This window comes from Microcaecilia unicolor, chromosome 1 (genome assembly GCF_901765095.1).
Source record: "Microcaecilia unicolor chromosome 1, aMicUni1.1, whole genome shotgun sequence".
Lineage (NCBI taxonomy): Eukaryota > Metazoa > Chordata > Amphibia > Gymnophiona > Siphonopidae > Microcaecilia > Microcaecilia unicolor.
The window spans coordinates 153,129,707-153,145,145 of record NC_044031.1 but is presented as its reverse complement, the minus strand read 5'-3'; the positions used below and the strand labels follow the sequence as shown (position 1 = coordinate 153,145,145).

The window sequence follows — 15,439 nt, the reverse complement described above, 5'->3', positions numbered from 1 at the left end:
TTGAATCTGCCCCCCTTCAATCTCATTTCATGTCCTCTCGTTCTACCGCCTTCCCATCTCTGGAAAAGATTTGTTTGCGGATTAATACCTTTCAAATATTTGAACGTCTGTATCATATCACCCCCGTTCCTCCTTTCCTCCAGGGTATACATGTTCGGGTCAGCAAGTCTCTCCTCATACACAAATCTCTCCTTGGAACACAAATCCCATACCATTCTCGTAGCTTTTCTTTGCACCGCTTCCATTTTTTTTACATCCTTCGCAAGGTACGGCCTCCAAAACTGAACACAATACTCCAGGTGGGGCCTCACCAATGACTTGTACAAGGGCATCAACACGTCCTTTCTTCCGCTTGTCACACCTCTCTCTATACAGCCTAGCAACCTTCTCGCCACGGCCACCGCCTTGTCACACTGTTTCGTCGCCTTCAGATCCTCGGATACTATCACCCCAAGATCCTTCTCCCCCTCAGTACATATCAGACTCTCACCGCCTAACACATAAATATATATAGTATATATGTATATAGTTAAGCTCTGGAACTCATTGCCAGAGCAAGTGGTAAAAGCCAACTGCCTGCCTCAGAGCCAAACGAAACACAAATATTTTCTCTTCCAAGCACTGGCCCACATATGAGAATTAATGACCAGAATGTTTTCCTGTTCCCCTCCTCCCTCCCCCAGCACTCATTCACTTTCGGGCTCATTTTCGAAAGAGAAGGGCACCTATCTTTCTAGACAAATCGGGAGATGGGTGTCCTTCTCCCAGAGTCGCCCAAATCGGCATAATCGAAAGCCGATTTTGGGCGCCCTCAACTGCTTTCCGTCGCGGGGACGAACAAAGTTCCCGGGCGCATGTCAGAAGCATAGCGAAGGCGGGACTGGGGCGTGCTTAACACATGGGCGTCCTCGGCCGATAATGGAAAAAAGAAAGGCGTCCCTGACGAACACTTGGCCGACTTTACTTGGTCCTTTTTTTTTTTTTTTTTACGACCAAGCCACAAAAATGTGCCCTAAATGACCAGATGGCCACTGGAGGGAATCGGGGATGACCTCCCCTTACTCCCCCAGTGGTCACTAACCCCCTCCCACCCTAAAAAAAAGTTAAAATATTTTTTCCAGCCTCTATTTCAGCCTCAAATATCATACCCAGCTCCATGACAGCAGTATGCAGGTCCCTGGAGCAGTTTTTGTGGGTGCAGTGAACTTCAGGCAGGTGGACACAGGCCCATCCCCCCCTACCTGTTAAAACTTGTGGCGGTAAGTGTGAGCCCTCCAAAACCCACTGTACCCACATCTAGGTGCCCCCCTTCATCCCTAAGGGCTATGGTAGTGGTGTACAGTTGTGGGGAGTGGGTTTTGGGAGGTGGAGTTTGGGGGGGGGGGCTCAGCACACAAGGTAAGGGAGCTATGCACCTGGGAGCTTTTTCTGAAGTGCACTGCAGTGCCCCCTAGGGTGCCCGGTTGGTGTCCTGGCATGTCAGGGGGACCAGTGCACTACGAATGCTGGCTCCTCCCATGACCAAAGGGCTTGGATTTGGACGTTTCTGAGATGGGCGTCCTCGGTTTCCATTATCGCCGAAAATCGGGGACGACCATCTCTAGGGACGACGTATATGTGGAGATTTGAGCGTCCCCGACCGTATTAATCGAAAGAAAAGATGGCCACCCATCTTGTTTTGATAATACGGATTTCCCTGCCCCTTCGAAGGGACGTCCTGCGAGGACGCCCTCAGGAAAACTTGGGCGCCCCGTTCAATTATGCCCCTCTTTCAGTGCTTCAAGACCATTTACAAGCTTAACCAGTCGATTTATATTTAGAGCCAATGAACAATTAAAAAAAAGGTTTACCCATACAGCCTATGTTGTAAATATAAAATGTAATATGGTGAAACTGACTGTATGGAAGAGGCAGCACCCACTAAGCAAGCATTCAGTTTCTTTAAAGAATGACTTAGTTATCCTGATAGATTAATAAGCTCAGACAAAATGAAGCCAGACTCTATTAAAGCTGCGGTACAAGCTGAAATCTTCAGTCATCCCCTTTTCTTAACACTATTAAGAACACAGATGAGGCCAGTACCAGACATTTATCTCTGGTCTCCTCTCCCCCCACCCACCCACCCACCAACACCACCCCCTTCCCTTGCACTACCACCAAGATCCCTGGTACTTCTGTGTATCCCATGCACACTTGGCTTTCTGCTGCATATTTGTTTCAGGTGTCCACTACCCTCTCAGTAAGAAAAAATACTTTAACACATTACTTCAGAATCTCTTCCTTACAGCTTCATATTTATTATTAAAAAAAATCTTTGTCCTGATGCATCATATTCCATAGAGGATTCTACTGTCTGGTACCTTACAGGCTGCTAAAGTCTGAAGGTTGTTATCAGTCTTCAGTCTTTACTTTACCTCCCAAACTCCTTAAGTAATCACCATGGAAGGTTTACAGTGCATGCAATTTGCCTATTATTTTGGAAAAAGTCAATTTAACAGACAGGAAAATCCCTTGGAAGCAGAGATGAGCACTGGGCAACATCTCATTTTAGAAAATTCTTTAGATCAAAGTTCTCCCTCTGTCCCGCCTCTCTCATTAATACACATAGAAAAATGAAAGCAGATAAACATTCATTATTCCTTCTCCCTTAGAGATCCTATGTACTTGTCCTAATCTTTCTTCAGTTCAGATCTTCATCTCTAACCCCTCCACTGGGTGGTTTTTCCACGTATTCAACACCCTTTCTATGAAGAAGTATTTCCTTAGGTTACTCTTGAGTCTATCCCCTTTCACCATCAAGAGACTCATATCATGTACATTTTAAGCCATAGAGATAAAGTGTCTATCATATCTCCTCTCCCACTTTCTTGCAAAGTATACATATTGAGATCTTTAAGTCTGTCCCCATACACTTGATGAAGAACATGTTAGAAGGCATCCATTGATCTGACTCCATCATATTTAAATATATTTTTGTGAAAGTATGATTTCCAGAATTGTACACAGCACTCTGAAGTAAGGTCTCAGACTTATCCAGAGGCAATATTACCTCCATTCCCTGATGGGTTTTCCTCTCCTTATACACGCAAGCATCCTTCTGGATTTTGCAGTCAGCTTTTCTACCTGTTTGGACACCTTAGTATCATCATATTTGATCACACTCAAGTCCCACTCCTCTTTTGTGCACAAAAGTACTTCGCTCACTGAGCTCTACTGTTCTCTGGTGTTTTTAAAAATTATTATTTATACTTTTCAAACAAAATATTCAAGAATGCCTTGAAAGGGAAAAATATTGTTACACAAGTTCAACAATATATTTATTTGTGGCATTTATATCCCACATTATCCCAAACAAGTTTGAGTTCAATGTGGCTTACAATAAACAGAATAGGATACATAACGAAGAATAATGTACAAGTAATTTGTTATAAGAATCCAACTTTACAATACAGTATCATAAAAGTACTGGGATAGCTATGGATGTTTAACATTTAGAAAATCTATTATGAATGAGAAATTGTACATGAAGCAAACAGAATGTTAATGGTAAATAGAGTAATAACCAATTCAAGTAATAATTAGTTTGAAATACGGTTATTCTTTGTGATGGTTTATTTGAACAGAACAATTTGAGGATTTTGTGGAATCTAGTATATTCCTGTATATTTCTTATTTGGGGTGGAAAGGAGTTCCACCATCTGGTTCCTAGGTAAGTGAAGTCCGCAGAGTGGACAGTTTTGTATATCACTTTTTTGCAATTTGGGAGGTGTAGTCTGAGATAGTTTCTTGCCTAATATTTGGCGTTTCTTTGAGGTAAGTTTATTAATGGTACCATATAGCCTGGAGCTCAGCCATTTAGGATTTGAAAGATAAAAGGTACATACTTTGAAGGTGATTCTCGCTTTGATGGGAAGCCAGTGTAATGTGATTAATAAAGGGGAGGCACTTTCAAAACGAGAGATTTTGTATATGAACCTGGCTATAGTGTTTTGAGCTGTTTGGAGATTTTTCAACAGGTACTCCTTACAGCCAGAATATATGGTATTATAATAATCAAATTGGGATAATGTTAATGATTGTACCAATAGTCTGAATGTTTCTGATGAGAAATAGGGTCTGATCCTTTTTAGTTTCCAAAGAGACCTGAAAGATTTTGTGATTACTGAGGAAATCTGAGTATCAAATATTAAATGTTTGTCTATAATTATACCTAGAATTTTCAGATTATTGTTAATGGAGAACGGAGTGTTGCCAATTGTGAAACTGTTGTAGTTATTTTGGTAAAATAGGTTGGTAATGGCCACAAATTTTGCTTTTTCTTTATTTAGCTTTAGTTTGGATTCTGAGGCCCAGGTTTGCATCGAATTTAAGCCAAGTTTTGCCTTTTGTAAGATATCTTGAATATTCTTTTTGAAGGTTATGTATATGGTAACATCAGCATATATGAATGTTTTGAACTCTGCTGTGTCTAGTCTGTTACCTAGTGGTGACATTACATTACACAGTATGGGCAATAGTGGAGAGCCCGGAGGGATGCCACAATCTGGTGACCGAGGAAAGGATAAGGTTCCTTTCATTTTCACCTTGCAAGATCTTGATTTCAGGAATCCTTGAAACCATTTGTGCACTGTGCCACATATACCAAAAGTTCTAGTATGTTTATTATGATCTACTACATTGAATGCACCAGACACATCAAACTGCATTATTAAGATCTTAGACCCTATGCTAATTTCTTTTCTGAGATTTGATACCAGGGAAGGACAGTCTCAGTGCTACAGCATGGTCTGAAACCCAACTGTGATTTGTGTAGTAGGGAGAAACATGAAAGGTAGTCTATAGTTTTTGGTACTACTATTCCTTCCATCAAAGGAATGGAGGCTACTGGTCTGTAGCTATGTTAAAGACATTTTCACATAGGTCATCCCATTTAATCATGAAGTTGTTAATGTCTGCTGAAGGAACAGCAGGATTGTTCAAGACGTTAGACCAGAAGGTTGTGGTGTTTATTTTTTTTCCTCTAGTTTTGTAAGGAGTCGTACTATTTTTATTTTTCATTGATTTTGTATTTTCCCTCCAATAGAGGGAGAACTCAAGTTTACTGCGATCTGACCAGGAAGTTTGAGTCGACTGCCACCTCCCTGGTGGGACGTAAAAAAGGATGATGCTGATATCTTTATTGATTTGGCAAGCAATTGTTTGGAGAGTAGGGGAGTTAATATAACAGTTCTACTTTGAAAAAGGATTTATATATTATGGCAATGCCACCTCCTTTTTTCCCCTTTTCTAGCTTGGTGAAGAATTTAATATTAGATCATCTTGTGCATGTAACCAGATTTCAGTAAACAATAGGAGGTCAATTATTCTTCTTCTAGCCATTCTCCGATTATCTGTGTTTTGTTTATTGTAGATCTGGCATTAACATATCCAGTTGGGACTAGTGTAAATGAGAGTGAATTAAGAATGTTGCATTTAATATTTATGAGATGTTTTCTTGAAGAGAGGGTTTTGTATTTGAGTAGGGTGGCTTTTTTGATTGATTTTGTGTATGATTTAGTTGATTACAATAATTTGTCATACTGTGTTGTGTGGTTTCCTGCTTTAACTTTAAAGCAGTTAATAATAATGACTGGGATATTACAGTAGGTTTCTAAAGCGACAGAGGGCAAACCAGTTAAAATGTGACATGGAATAGTAATACATAACCAATTAACTGTGAATAACTGGAAGAACATTTTGAGACTAGTGTGAGATAATGTCTGGAAGTAGACTTACTGCATATGATGAATTTAAGGCAGATATTTGATAAAGATGTATGTCTCCGATGCTGAGTGTCCTGGTGCCCCTTTGGCACGCAACGTCTGCGCAACGCCTCAGAGCTTGATTTCCCTTGAGCCCACTGGGTGCCAACGTCAGCACCCGACAACATGCCTCAGGCTGCAATTGTTTTTAGATAACAGCTTGGAGAGAGGGAGCAGGACTTGCTGATAGAAGCAGTCCTTTGAAGTGAGAAGTTGTTTAAACTGCCCTCTCGGAGCTCAATTTCCCTTTAGCCCGCTGGGAGCTGATGTCAGCTGGTAGATGACAGCTTGGAGAGAGGCAGCAGGACTCACTGATGGAAGCAGTCCTTTGAAGTGAGAAGTTGTTTAACCTGCTGCCTCATAGCTTGATTTCCCTTGAGCCTGCTGGGCACTCACATCAGTACCCAACAGCGTGCCTCAGGCTGCCATTGTTGGTAGATGACAGCTGTGTGCAATTTAGAGAGGCAGCTTTCCATCTATTCTGTCTGTGCGCTGGAAACTGCTCTCCCGATGTACAAAGGAGCTGGCAGACAGAAGAAAGAACTCAGGAGGCAGCACACATTTAAATAATACAGTTAATGTCACTCATCAGTCTGGTTTAGAGAGGCTATTTTCTCCCTGTTCTGCCTGTACACTGGAAATTGCTCTCCTTATGTACAAAGGAGCCGACAGAGGACTTGGAACAAGGTATATACACAACAGGAAAAGAATAAGGAAAAAAGAAAATAGAGGAAGAGGAAGAAACATCCTTCCCCCAGCCCCCCCCCCCCCTTGCCAGTGGACGGAGTGGGGTAACAGGCCATACTGAGGTGGGGACTAGGAAGAAGAGAAGGGAAAGAAAGGGCATGGGAGAGAAACTGAGGAAGGAGGGATGAAGAGTAAAAAGGACAAGAACAGGCCTCACCAGTCACATACACCTTCTACCAATTTCACCACCACCTGCTCACACATCCTACACCCACTTACACTACCAACCCCCATCCCCCTCACCTTCTCACATGTACCCCCACAATGCAACACACCAACCTCAAAGCTCTATGTGCTCAAAGCACTTTGATACAGTTGACCATTGTATTTACTAAGTTTGATGAATCCTTTTGGCATCTGTGGTGTAGTCCTGCAATGGTTCTCTGAAATCTAGACAATATCAAGTAAAGCAGACTAGTCTTATGTCTCCACCTTGGTCCTCTGTTTGTGGTGCTCCCCGGGGCTCCCTTCTTTCCCCCATTCTGACAACTTAGTGATGGCTCCACTAGGTAGTTTACTAGAATACAGAGGTTTTAATACCTTTATGAAGGCTGATGATGTTACCATTTACATCCCATTTATAGACAATACAGTTGAAATCTTGCCTATTATCAAATCTGGTTTGGATCTGATTGAAATCAACAGCCCAGGATTCTAATTAAAACTAAATAAAGACAGGCAAAACCAAATTCCAAAACCTGACTAATCCCCATCATCCTATGGCTGTTAGGAACTTCACTATAGATAATACTAGCTCTACCCGGCCACACGTTGCTGTGGCTCAGTCTGGTTAAATGGAAAAGAAAGAAGAGAGGAAGCGCACGTTTCTAATATGTTTAATTTCACAATGCTTGTGGGTATACAATATTTTTTGTTGTTCCATTGTGTGTGCAGAGATAGAGATTGTCTGGTTTGCCAGCTGTAGAACATGCAACATATAATTGTCCATGTGAGAAGCAATCCGTGTGTAGATGTAAACGGGTGAATTGTAAAGATTGGCCCTGAGCTTTGTTGATGGCGATTGCAAACGCCAATTGAATTGGGAATTGCAATCTGTTAAATTGAAATGGCATATCTGTTGGAATCATAGGAGTGCGAGGAATGAGGACATGTTCACCTTTGAAAGGTCCTGTCAAGATTGTTGCTTGTACGACATTGCTCTAATATTTTTACTGCAAGCCGCGTGCGGTTGCAAAGCTTTGGCTGGTTGATATTTCGCAACATGATAATTGGCATGCCGATTTTCAATTGCAGTACGTGCGGTGGCATCCCTGGCAGATCGAGTGAATTGAAAAAGTCTGTTGGATAATTAAGCGCTTCATCTGCTTCCAGAACAGTGTCGAAGGACTTGTATGTGAGTGGCTCGCTTTGAATGTTAGACTGAATAATATTGTTCAGTTCGTAGAAGTCTTTGTTCTTGGCCGCAAGAATAGCTCGTTCAGTCAGCGAATCGTAATTCTTATAATTGGTTTGAATATTGGGAAATACTTTTTCAACCAATTGTTCTTTTGAGGTCACTAAATTGCAGAAGTTATGAGGCAATGAAATTTGTCCTGAGGTCAGATCAACCGGCAACTTTCCGTTCCCAATTTTCAGCAATTCATGTGAGAATATCTGAGCTGATTGATCGTTTTGCAGCTGGACACGCATATTTGTAGTTAAGTTTAACGTCTTTACGTGTTGCCACAAAGTAGAGTATTTTAGGCAAGCATTTATTTCGTCCGCTGGTGTCGATCGAGGAACTACAGGTAATGTTTGCCTGAAATCTCCTGCAAGCAATATTAATGTGTTCCCAAATGGTCTGATGTTTCCACGCAAATCTTGCAATGATCGATCAAGAGTCTTGAGCAATGTTTTTCGCTGTGCTGTTTCCTCAGCACATATTTGAGCAATTCTTTGTCTGTTTCGCTCGTTCGCTGATGGCCATTCTTCCTCAGTTTGATTTGCAATTACTCGTCGCACTGCTTCCGCTCCGCGAGTACGACAGCTGTGACATCTATATAATAGTAGGTATATAAAAACATGCGCGTAATTTCAAAGCAATTGGTGAAGAACTTTTGCAGATTTAAGGCACTCTCAGCCTGTCGCGTTGATTCTGTTGAGAACGAAGCAGATCTGAAGCTGCAGAACGCAATCGCCGTGCTCGCAATCATGCATCATCAAGTGTGGCTGCACGTCGCTCTGCTGCTTCCTCAGCACATATTTGAGCTATTCTTTGTCTGTTTCGCTCGTTCGGTGATGGCCGTTCTTCCTCAGTTTGATTTGCAATTACTCGTCACACTGCTTCCAGTCCGTGAGTACGACAGCTGTGACATCTATATAATAGTAGGTATATAAAAACATGCGCGTATTCGAATGCAACGTTGTGTCCAAATTTGAAAGCAATCGGTGAAGAACTTTCGGAGATTTAAGATTTTGAACAAACGAACATTTACATTTTTATTTATATAGATGACTTACCCATTAGTTACCACTATGAAAATCTTAAGTGTAACTATTGACTAGTATCTGTCATTTGAACCTCAGGTGTCTAAGGTAATATCCAGTGTCTTTAGTACATTGTGGAGGCTGAAACAATTGAGATCTTTCTTTCCAAATTCAATGTTCCATTCTTTGGTCCATACACTAGTACTCTCTAAATGTGACTACTGCAATGCCGTTTACTCAGGTTTAAAAAGTACTCTTTAGTCAAGAAATTTCATTTGGTGCAAAACATTGCTGCCCTTCTTGTTTACAGAGTTCTTCATTATACCAAGGCAACTCCTCTCCTGGCCAATTTATTGGTTTTCAATAAATTCTCGGATTAGCTTTAAACTTTGTGTACTTGTTTAACAAATTTTGTATAGTTTATTACATAGCTACATACAAAACCTTATAGTCCCTAGATATAGGAAAAGCATACAGCAAAAAAAACCTTGTTACAAACAGTATTTTTTTAGGGGGGGGGGGGGGGGAAGACAATTTGCGGTTTTGAAAATGGCCATATTTCCTATTCAGATTTGGGACGTTTAGTGCAAAAAGTCCAAAACCCGACTTAGATATCATATTGAAAATGCCCCTCTATATTGCACAATATGCCAATTTTCAATTAAAGGATACAAAGAAAAGTAACACCTGATGGTGTTTAATTGCTCCAATCAACCCAACCAAGGCAATCAGGAACAAGAAGATTCCCACTGCAACTGCCACACCAACGACCCGGAAACTGGAGATGAGGCCAAAACCTATGCCCCATGCTGCAATCCCAATCAGCAACAGGCTCACCATCTGTGGGGAAAAAAAATATTTACAAACAAGTCGTTATTAGCAAGGAAGGGAACCAGGTGAAAATCAGTCAAAATATTATTAAATAAAATAGCACTGCTCTTCAATACTGAGAGGTAATAAATAGAAATAAAATATTTCTGATCTAGGCTTACCTTTGAAAGCTAATCAAACAATGTATTATGTTAGTCCAATAAAAAAGGTACCAACTTATTTTCTTTTCTGTTTTATTTCTATTTATTACCTTTTAAAGGTGGATTGACAGCTACCACACATGACCACCTACAGTGGTGGAAATAAGTATTTGATCCCTTGCTGATTTTGTAAGTTTGCCCACTGACAAAGACATGAGCAGCCCATAATTGAAGGGTAGGTTATTGGTAACAGTGAGAGATAGCACATCACAAATTAAATCCGGAAAATCACATTGTGGAAAGTATATGAATTTATTTGCATTCTGCAGAGGGAAATAAGTATTTAATCCCTCTGGCAAACAAGACCTAATACTTGGTGGCAAAACCCTTGTTGGCAAGCACAGCGGTCAGACGTCTTCTGTAGTTGATGATGAGGTTTGCACACATGTCAGGAGGAATTTTGGTCCACTCCTCTTTGCAGATCATCTCTAAATCATTAAGAGTTCTGGGCTGTCGCTTGGCAACTCGCAGCTTCAGCTCCCTCCATAAGTTTTCAATGGGATTAAGGTCTGGTGACTGGCTAGGCCACTCCATGACCCTAATGTGCTTCTTCCTGAGCCACTCCTTTGTTGCCTTGGCTGTATGTTTTGGGTCATTGTCGTGCTGGAAGACCCAGCCACGACCCATTTTTAAGGCCCTGGCGGAGGGAAGGAGGTTGTCACTCAGAATTGTACGGTACATGGCCCCATCCATTCTCCCATTGATGCGGTGAAGTAGTCCTGTGCCCTTAGCAGAGAAACACCCCCAAAACATAACATTTCCACCTCCATGCTTGACAGTGGGGACGGTGTTCTTTGGGTCATAGGCAGCATTTCTCTTCCTCCAAACACGGCGAGTTGAGTTCATGCCAAAGAGCTCAATTTTTGTCTCATCTGACCACAGCACCTTCTCCCAATCACTCTCGGCATCATCCAGGTGTTCACTGGCAAACTTCAGACGGGCCGTAACATGTGCCTTCCGGAGCAGGGGGACCTTGCGGGCACTGCAGGATTGCAATCCGTTATGTCGTAATGTGTTACCAATGGTTTTCGTGGTGACAGTGGTCCCAGCTGCCTTGAGATCATTGACAAGTTCCCCCCTTGTAGTTGTAGGCTGATTTCTAACCTTCCTCATGATCAAGGATACCCCACGAGGTGAGATTTTGCGTGGAGCCCCAGATCTTTGTCGATTGACAGTCATTTTGTACTTCTTCCATTTTCTTACTATGGCACCAACAGTTGTCTCCTTCTCGCCCAGCGTCTTACTGATGGTTTTGTAGCCCATTCCAGCCTTGTGCAGGTGTATGATCTTGTCCCTGACATCCTTAGACAGCTCCTTGCTCTTGGCCATTTTGTAGAGGTTAGAGTCTGACTGATTCACTGAGTCTGTGGACAGGTGTCTTTCATACAGGTGACCATTGCCGACAGCTGTCTGTCATGCAGGTAACGAGTTGATTTGGAGCATCTACCTGGTCTGTAGGGGCCAGATCTCTTACTGGTTGGTGGGGGATCAAATACTTATTTCCCTCTGCAGAATGCAAATAAATTCATATACTTTCCACAATGTGATTTTACGGATTTAATTTGTGATGTGCTATCTCTCACTGTTACCAATAACCTACCCTTCAATTATGGGCTGCTCATGTCTTTGTCAGTGGGCAAACTTACAAAATCAGCAAGGGATCAAATACTTATTTCCACCACTGTATATTCAAGACCATTAAGTAATGCAGGAACCTTTATAGACAATCAGGACCCCAGAATTTGCTAGAATTCCATAACCAAGCCAGTTGCCCTCACCGCCCTTATCTAGAAAGCTATTCATAGCTGCCTGTTTCTTCATCTCACCTAGTAGAAACCTCTGCTGCTTCTCCCGTTTGACCTCACTCGCCCAAGTCACAGGCCACCTAACTATTCCTCTTCTCTTGCCACCACCACACACACCAAGGCAGGACTCACTTTTGGATAGTATAAATGCAACTGAAGTGTTAGCAGAACACAGGTATAACCCAAATGGGTTGCCACAAATTTATAGGTGTCGCCTTCAAAATAAATATGGTAATCTCCATACAACATTGTACACTGGTCAAATCAAAAAGTTTGCACCAGCTTCAATTCATTCAGAATGCTGCAGGAAGATTGATAGAAGGTTGCAAGTGGCATAAACACATCACACCCTTCCTGCAAAAACTACACTAGCTACCAGTAGCTTACAGAGCCAAATTTAAAATCTGATTTTCAAGATCCTAAAATAAAATGGGTCAGAAGAATAATTTAATCTTCTACATACCTTTGAGGCCTTTTAAGTTGCATCACTATTTGTACTTTCATCAAACAACATTGCATGATTTGATACTCGAAAGCAAGCCTTCGCAAGAGCAGCCCCACATTCTTAAACTCACTCCCGGAAGGGCTAGGCCAAGCTCAAGACTACCTATACTTCAGGAAGCTTCTTCCCCCAAGCCTTTCATAGATGTGGCAACCAATTATCAACTCCTCACTCTGCACCTGGACTAGCTTGTTGCAGACGTAACTACAGAGCATTTCCTCATATCTTACTCACCTGTACATATATAGTTTGCCTTCCTTTTAAGCTCCCCATGTTTTTATCCCAGACACCTATCTTATCCCATCTATAGAGTTCAACTGCACTTGCCCCTTCAGCTACCTACTAAAATGTTTCATTGTACTGTACGAACAGCATTAGCATTTTTTAATGTTCTAATCCGTGCCTATTAAAGGTGTTTCATTGGACAAAGCTGCGGGAGTTTCTGGTGGGAGATACGTTGGGACAGGTCTCAGTATCTTGGTTCTTCAGGGAATTAGAGAAAGGGCAACCGGAAAGGCAGGTATTAGAGGTAGCAGTAAAATGGGGCGCCGAAATACACCGGTCAATTTCTGAGCGACAACTACAACAATCATTGATGGACATACCGAGGGTGGTACATAATGCAGAATTGCAAGAATGTCAATACAGAGTATTACACAGGGCTTACTTCTCTCCCAGAAGGGCATTCCATGCACAAGTGACACTGACTGATACTTGTCCAAAATGTAGACAGGGGGGTGCAACACTTACGCATTGTATATGGCAGTGTAGGCCCATCAAGGCTTATTGGTGGAGAATAGGCAAATTTATGAGAGAGGTACTTGGGTATTCGGTAATTATCACCTTTGATAGAATGCTGTTGGATAACCCCAGACAGTGGGGAGTAGGGACACAGGGGGGAACAGCTGTTCTTGAGTAAATCTTGCATAGTGGGGAAAAAATGTATTATGAACCATTGGGTAACGGACATGCCTCCCTCCTACTAGTACTGGCGGAATAAGATGCATCAACTTATGCTATGGGAAGCGAGAGGGGCAAGAATGACACTGAAAAGGCAAAGGAGGTTTCTGAGTGTTTGGGGAAAATACATAAACAAGATATCGCCATGGGCAAGAAGTAAAGTGCTTAATGGGCTGCCATGGGGGAATGAAGGAAATAGGGTGGACTAAGGCCTGAATCATGCTAAAAGGTTGGGGGAGTGGAGGAGGGGAATAGGGCGGGGATATAGGGAATATCATTGGAAGTTTGAGTGTGCGATGGCTCTTCTCGATGGCAGGGATAGTTGTTATACAGATGAAGAGCTATTTGTACCTAGCAAACACTGGAGAGAGAGCATCGCACTAACTGTCATAATCTAAGTTGGTTGTTAGAGGGGAAATAAAATGATATATTGTTCAAAATTGCTGAAAACTGGCTAGAAGGAGAGGGTGGGGGGGATAGAAAATGATAAAACATTTTGATGACTAAGAAGCATAATAATTTCACTGCTTTTTTTTCTGGTTTCTGGACTGATTGAAGATTGTTCTATTGGGTTAACTGTTCATTGTGTGAAAATGTCGTCAATAAAAAAACGTTGAAACATAAAGGTGTTTCATTTGAATTGTGCTGACATTGCGAGTATCACATAAATGTTCTTCCATGCTGCCTATTATGCTATCATTTGTATTCTGCTGACATATCAGTGTCTGAAGTTACGGATGTCATGCACACCTTGAAACAGTCCACAGTAGCGAAACTCTGCACAGGTTTGACCCGTTCTGCACATTGTGTATTTTTTCACTTCTTTTTTTGGATCCATGAGTTGTCATTCCTGTGAAGTTTCTAGCAATAAAGTACAAGAGATAAGGGTTTTCTTATGCCGATGAAGAAATTGGACCCATGTTATTTCCTCCATACCCTATTGGATACAGAGGCTTTTTTCCTCTCTCAATTACTTTTTTTGCACTTCACAGGAATGTAGTATTATACTAAGTATCTTGCAATCTACTTAAGAGAAGTTTTTTGTACCCATATAAGTTACACAATTATTTTTAGTGTCCCAGTTTATAATAGCCTTTTTCAGATATGTTCTCTCCAATCCAAGATGGAGGACATGTGCTAAGTCTATGTAGCGGCATTTTTCTTCCCACATATTCTAGGATGAGGAAACAAAGGAATGACAGCTGCATAGACCCTCCTTGACTGCCGAGTCCCCTGTTGTTGGCCCAATTGATGTGTTCAACATCCATAATGATGAGTGCTAAGGAGATTCGGAGATGAGCCTGCTGAAGCTGGTAGCCCTTGGAAAAGCATCTGAGCACGTCGGTCTAGAAGCTTCCGAGCCCAGTTTGGAGATCCCTACTCTTTCAGCCATGTGCAGCTAGTTCCTCCTCCTCTGCTGTGCTCTTCTTTGATGCCAAGGGGGCTGTAGTTATAAGTCAGGAAGAAAGGCTGTCGAAATAAAGTGCTTCGGCAGCTGTTGGAGCTGCAGGACAGCATTCAGCTGCGGAGGAGAAAAGAACAGCCCCAATAGGGAGGAACTGCACTCCTCCTTCTGGTGTCAAAGGTGCCATAGAGGTAGGTTGTTTGGATAATTTTGCTACTACTCCACGGCTACTACTCCAGATACACTTATAAAGCAGTCACCAGTAATCCCTTACATGCAATCAGGTTAGCTATTATCTCACCTAGCTAAAGACAATGCTCCTTCTAGTTATTTTACTGTCAACTCATAGGGAAAATTTGAACACACTGAATTCCTAGTACGGCTCTCCACATTCTTCAACTTAGATCTAATTAAGCAGTCTTTAACCAAGCTGGATTGAACTTGAAAACTGCTGCATCACTATTGTCAACCTTTCCAGCCATAGATTCCAATTTAGAAAATTATCATGCAGTGTAACCTTGCACCACCTAGATCTACTGAAGAGATATCTTTTGAAGGTTGTGTTAGTACCTGAAGCCTCTCTTGTTTATTAATAACCTTTATTTGCCATCAAAAAAGGAGGTGAGGGAGGCTACTGAGAACACTGATGACATTACTTTGGATTCACTGGAATCAACTTTGGAATAGACAGGATCTTATAGTTTGTCCTGGAGGACATTATTGGTGGCTTTGGATAGCATTACACCGGTTTCTTTGTTTTG

General features: G+C 41.8%; 1 protein-coding gene across 1 annotated transcript in view; it reads right to left on the bottom strand.

Annotated features, from left to right (window-relative positions):
* TSPAN13 (tetraspanin 13) overlaps positions 1-15,439 on the bottom strand; it is a 70,800-nt gene that overhangs the window by 22,699 nt on the left and 32,662 nt on the right. The window contains exon 2 of the mRNA XM_030201372.1: positions 9,648-9,815. Within this exon, the coding sequence (XP_030057232.1) occupies positions 9,648-9,815 (168 nt within the window). The remainder of the gene's footprint in view (positions 1-9,647; positions 9,816-15,439) is intronic.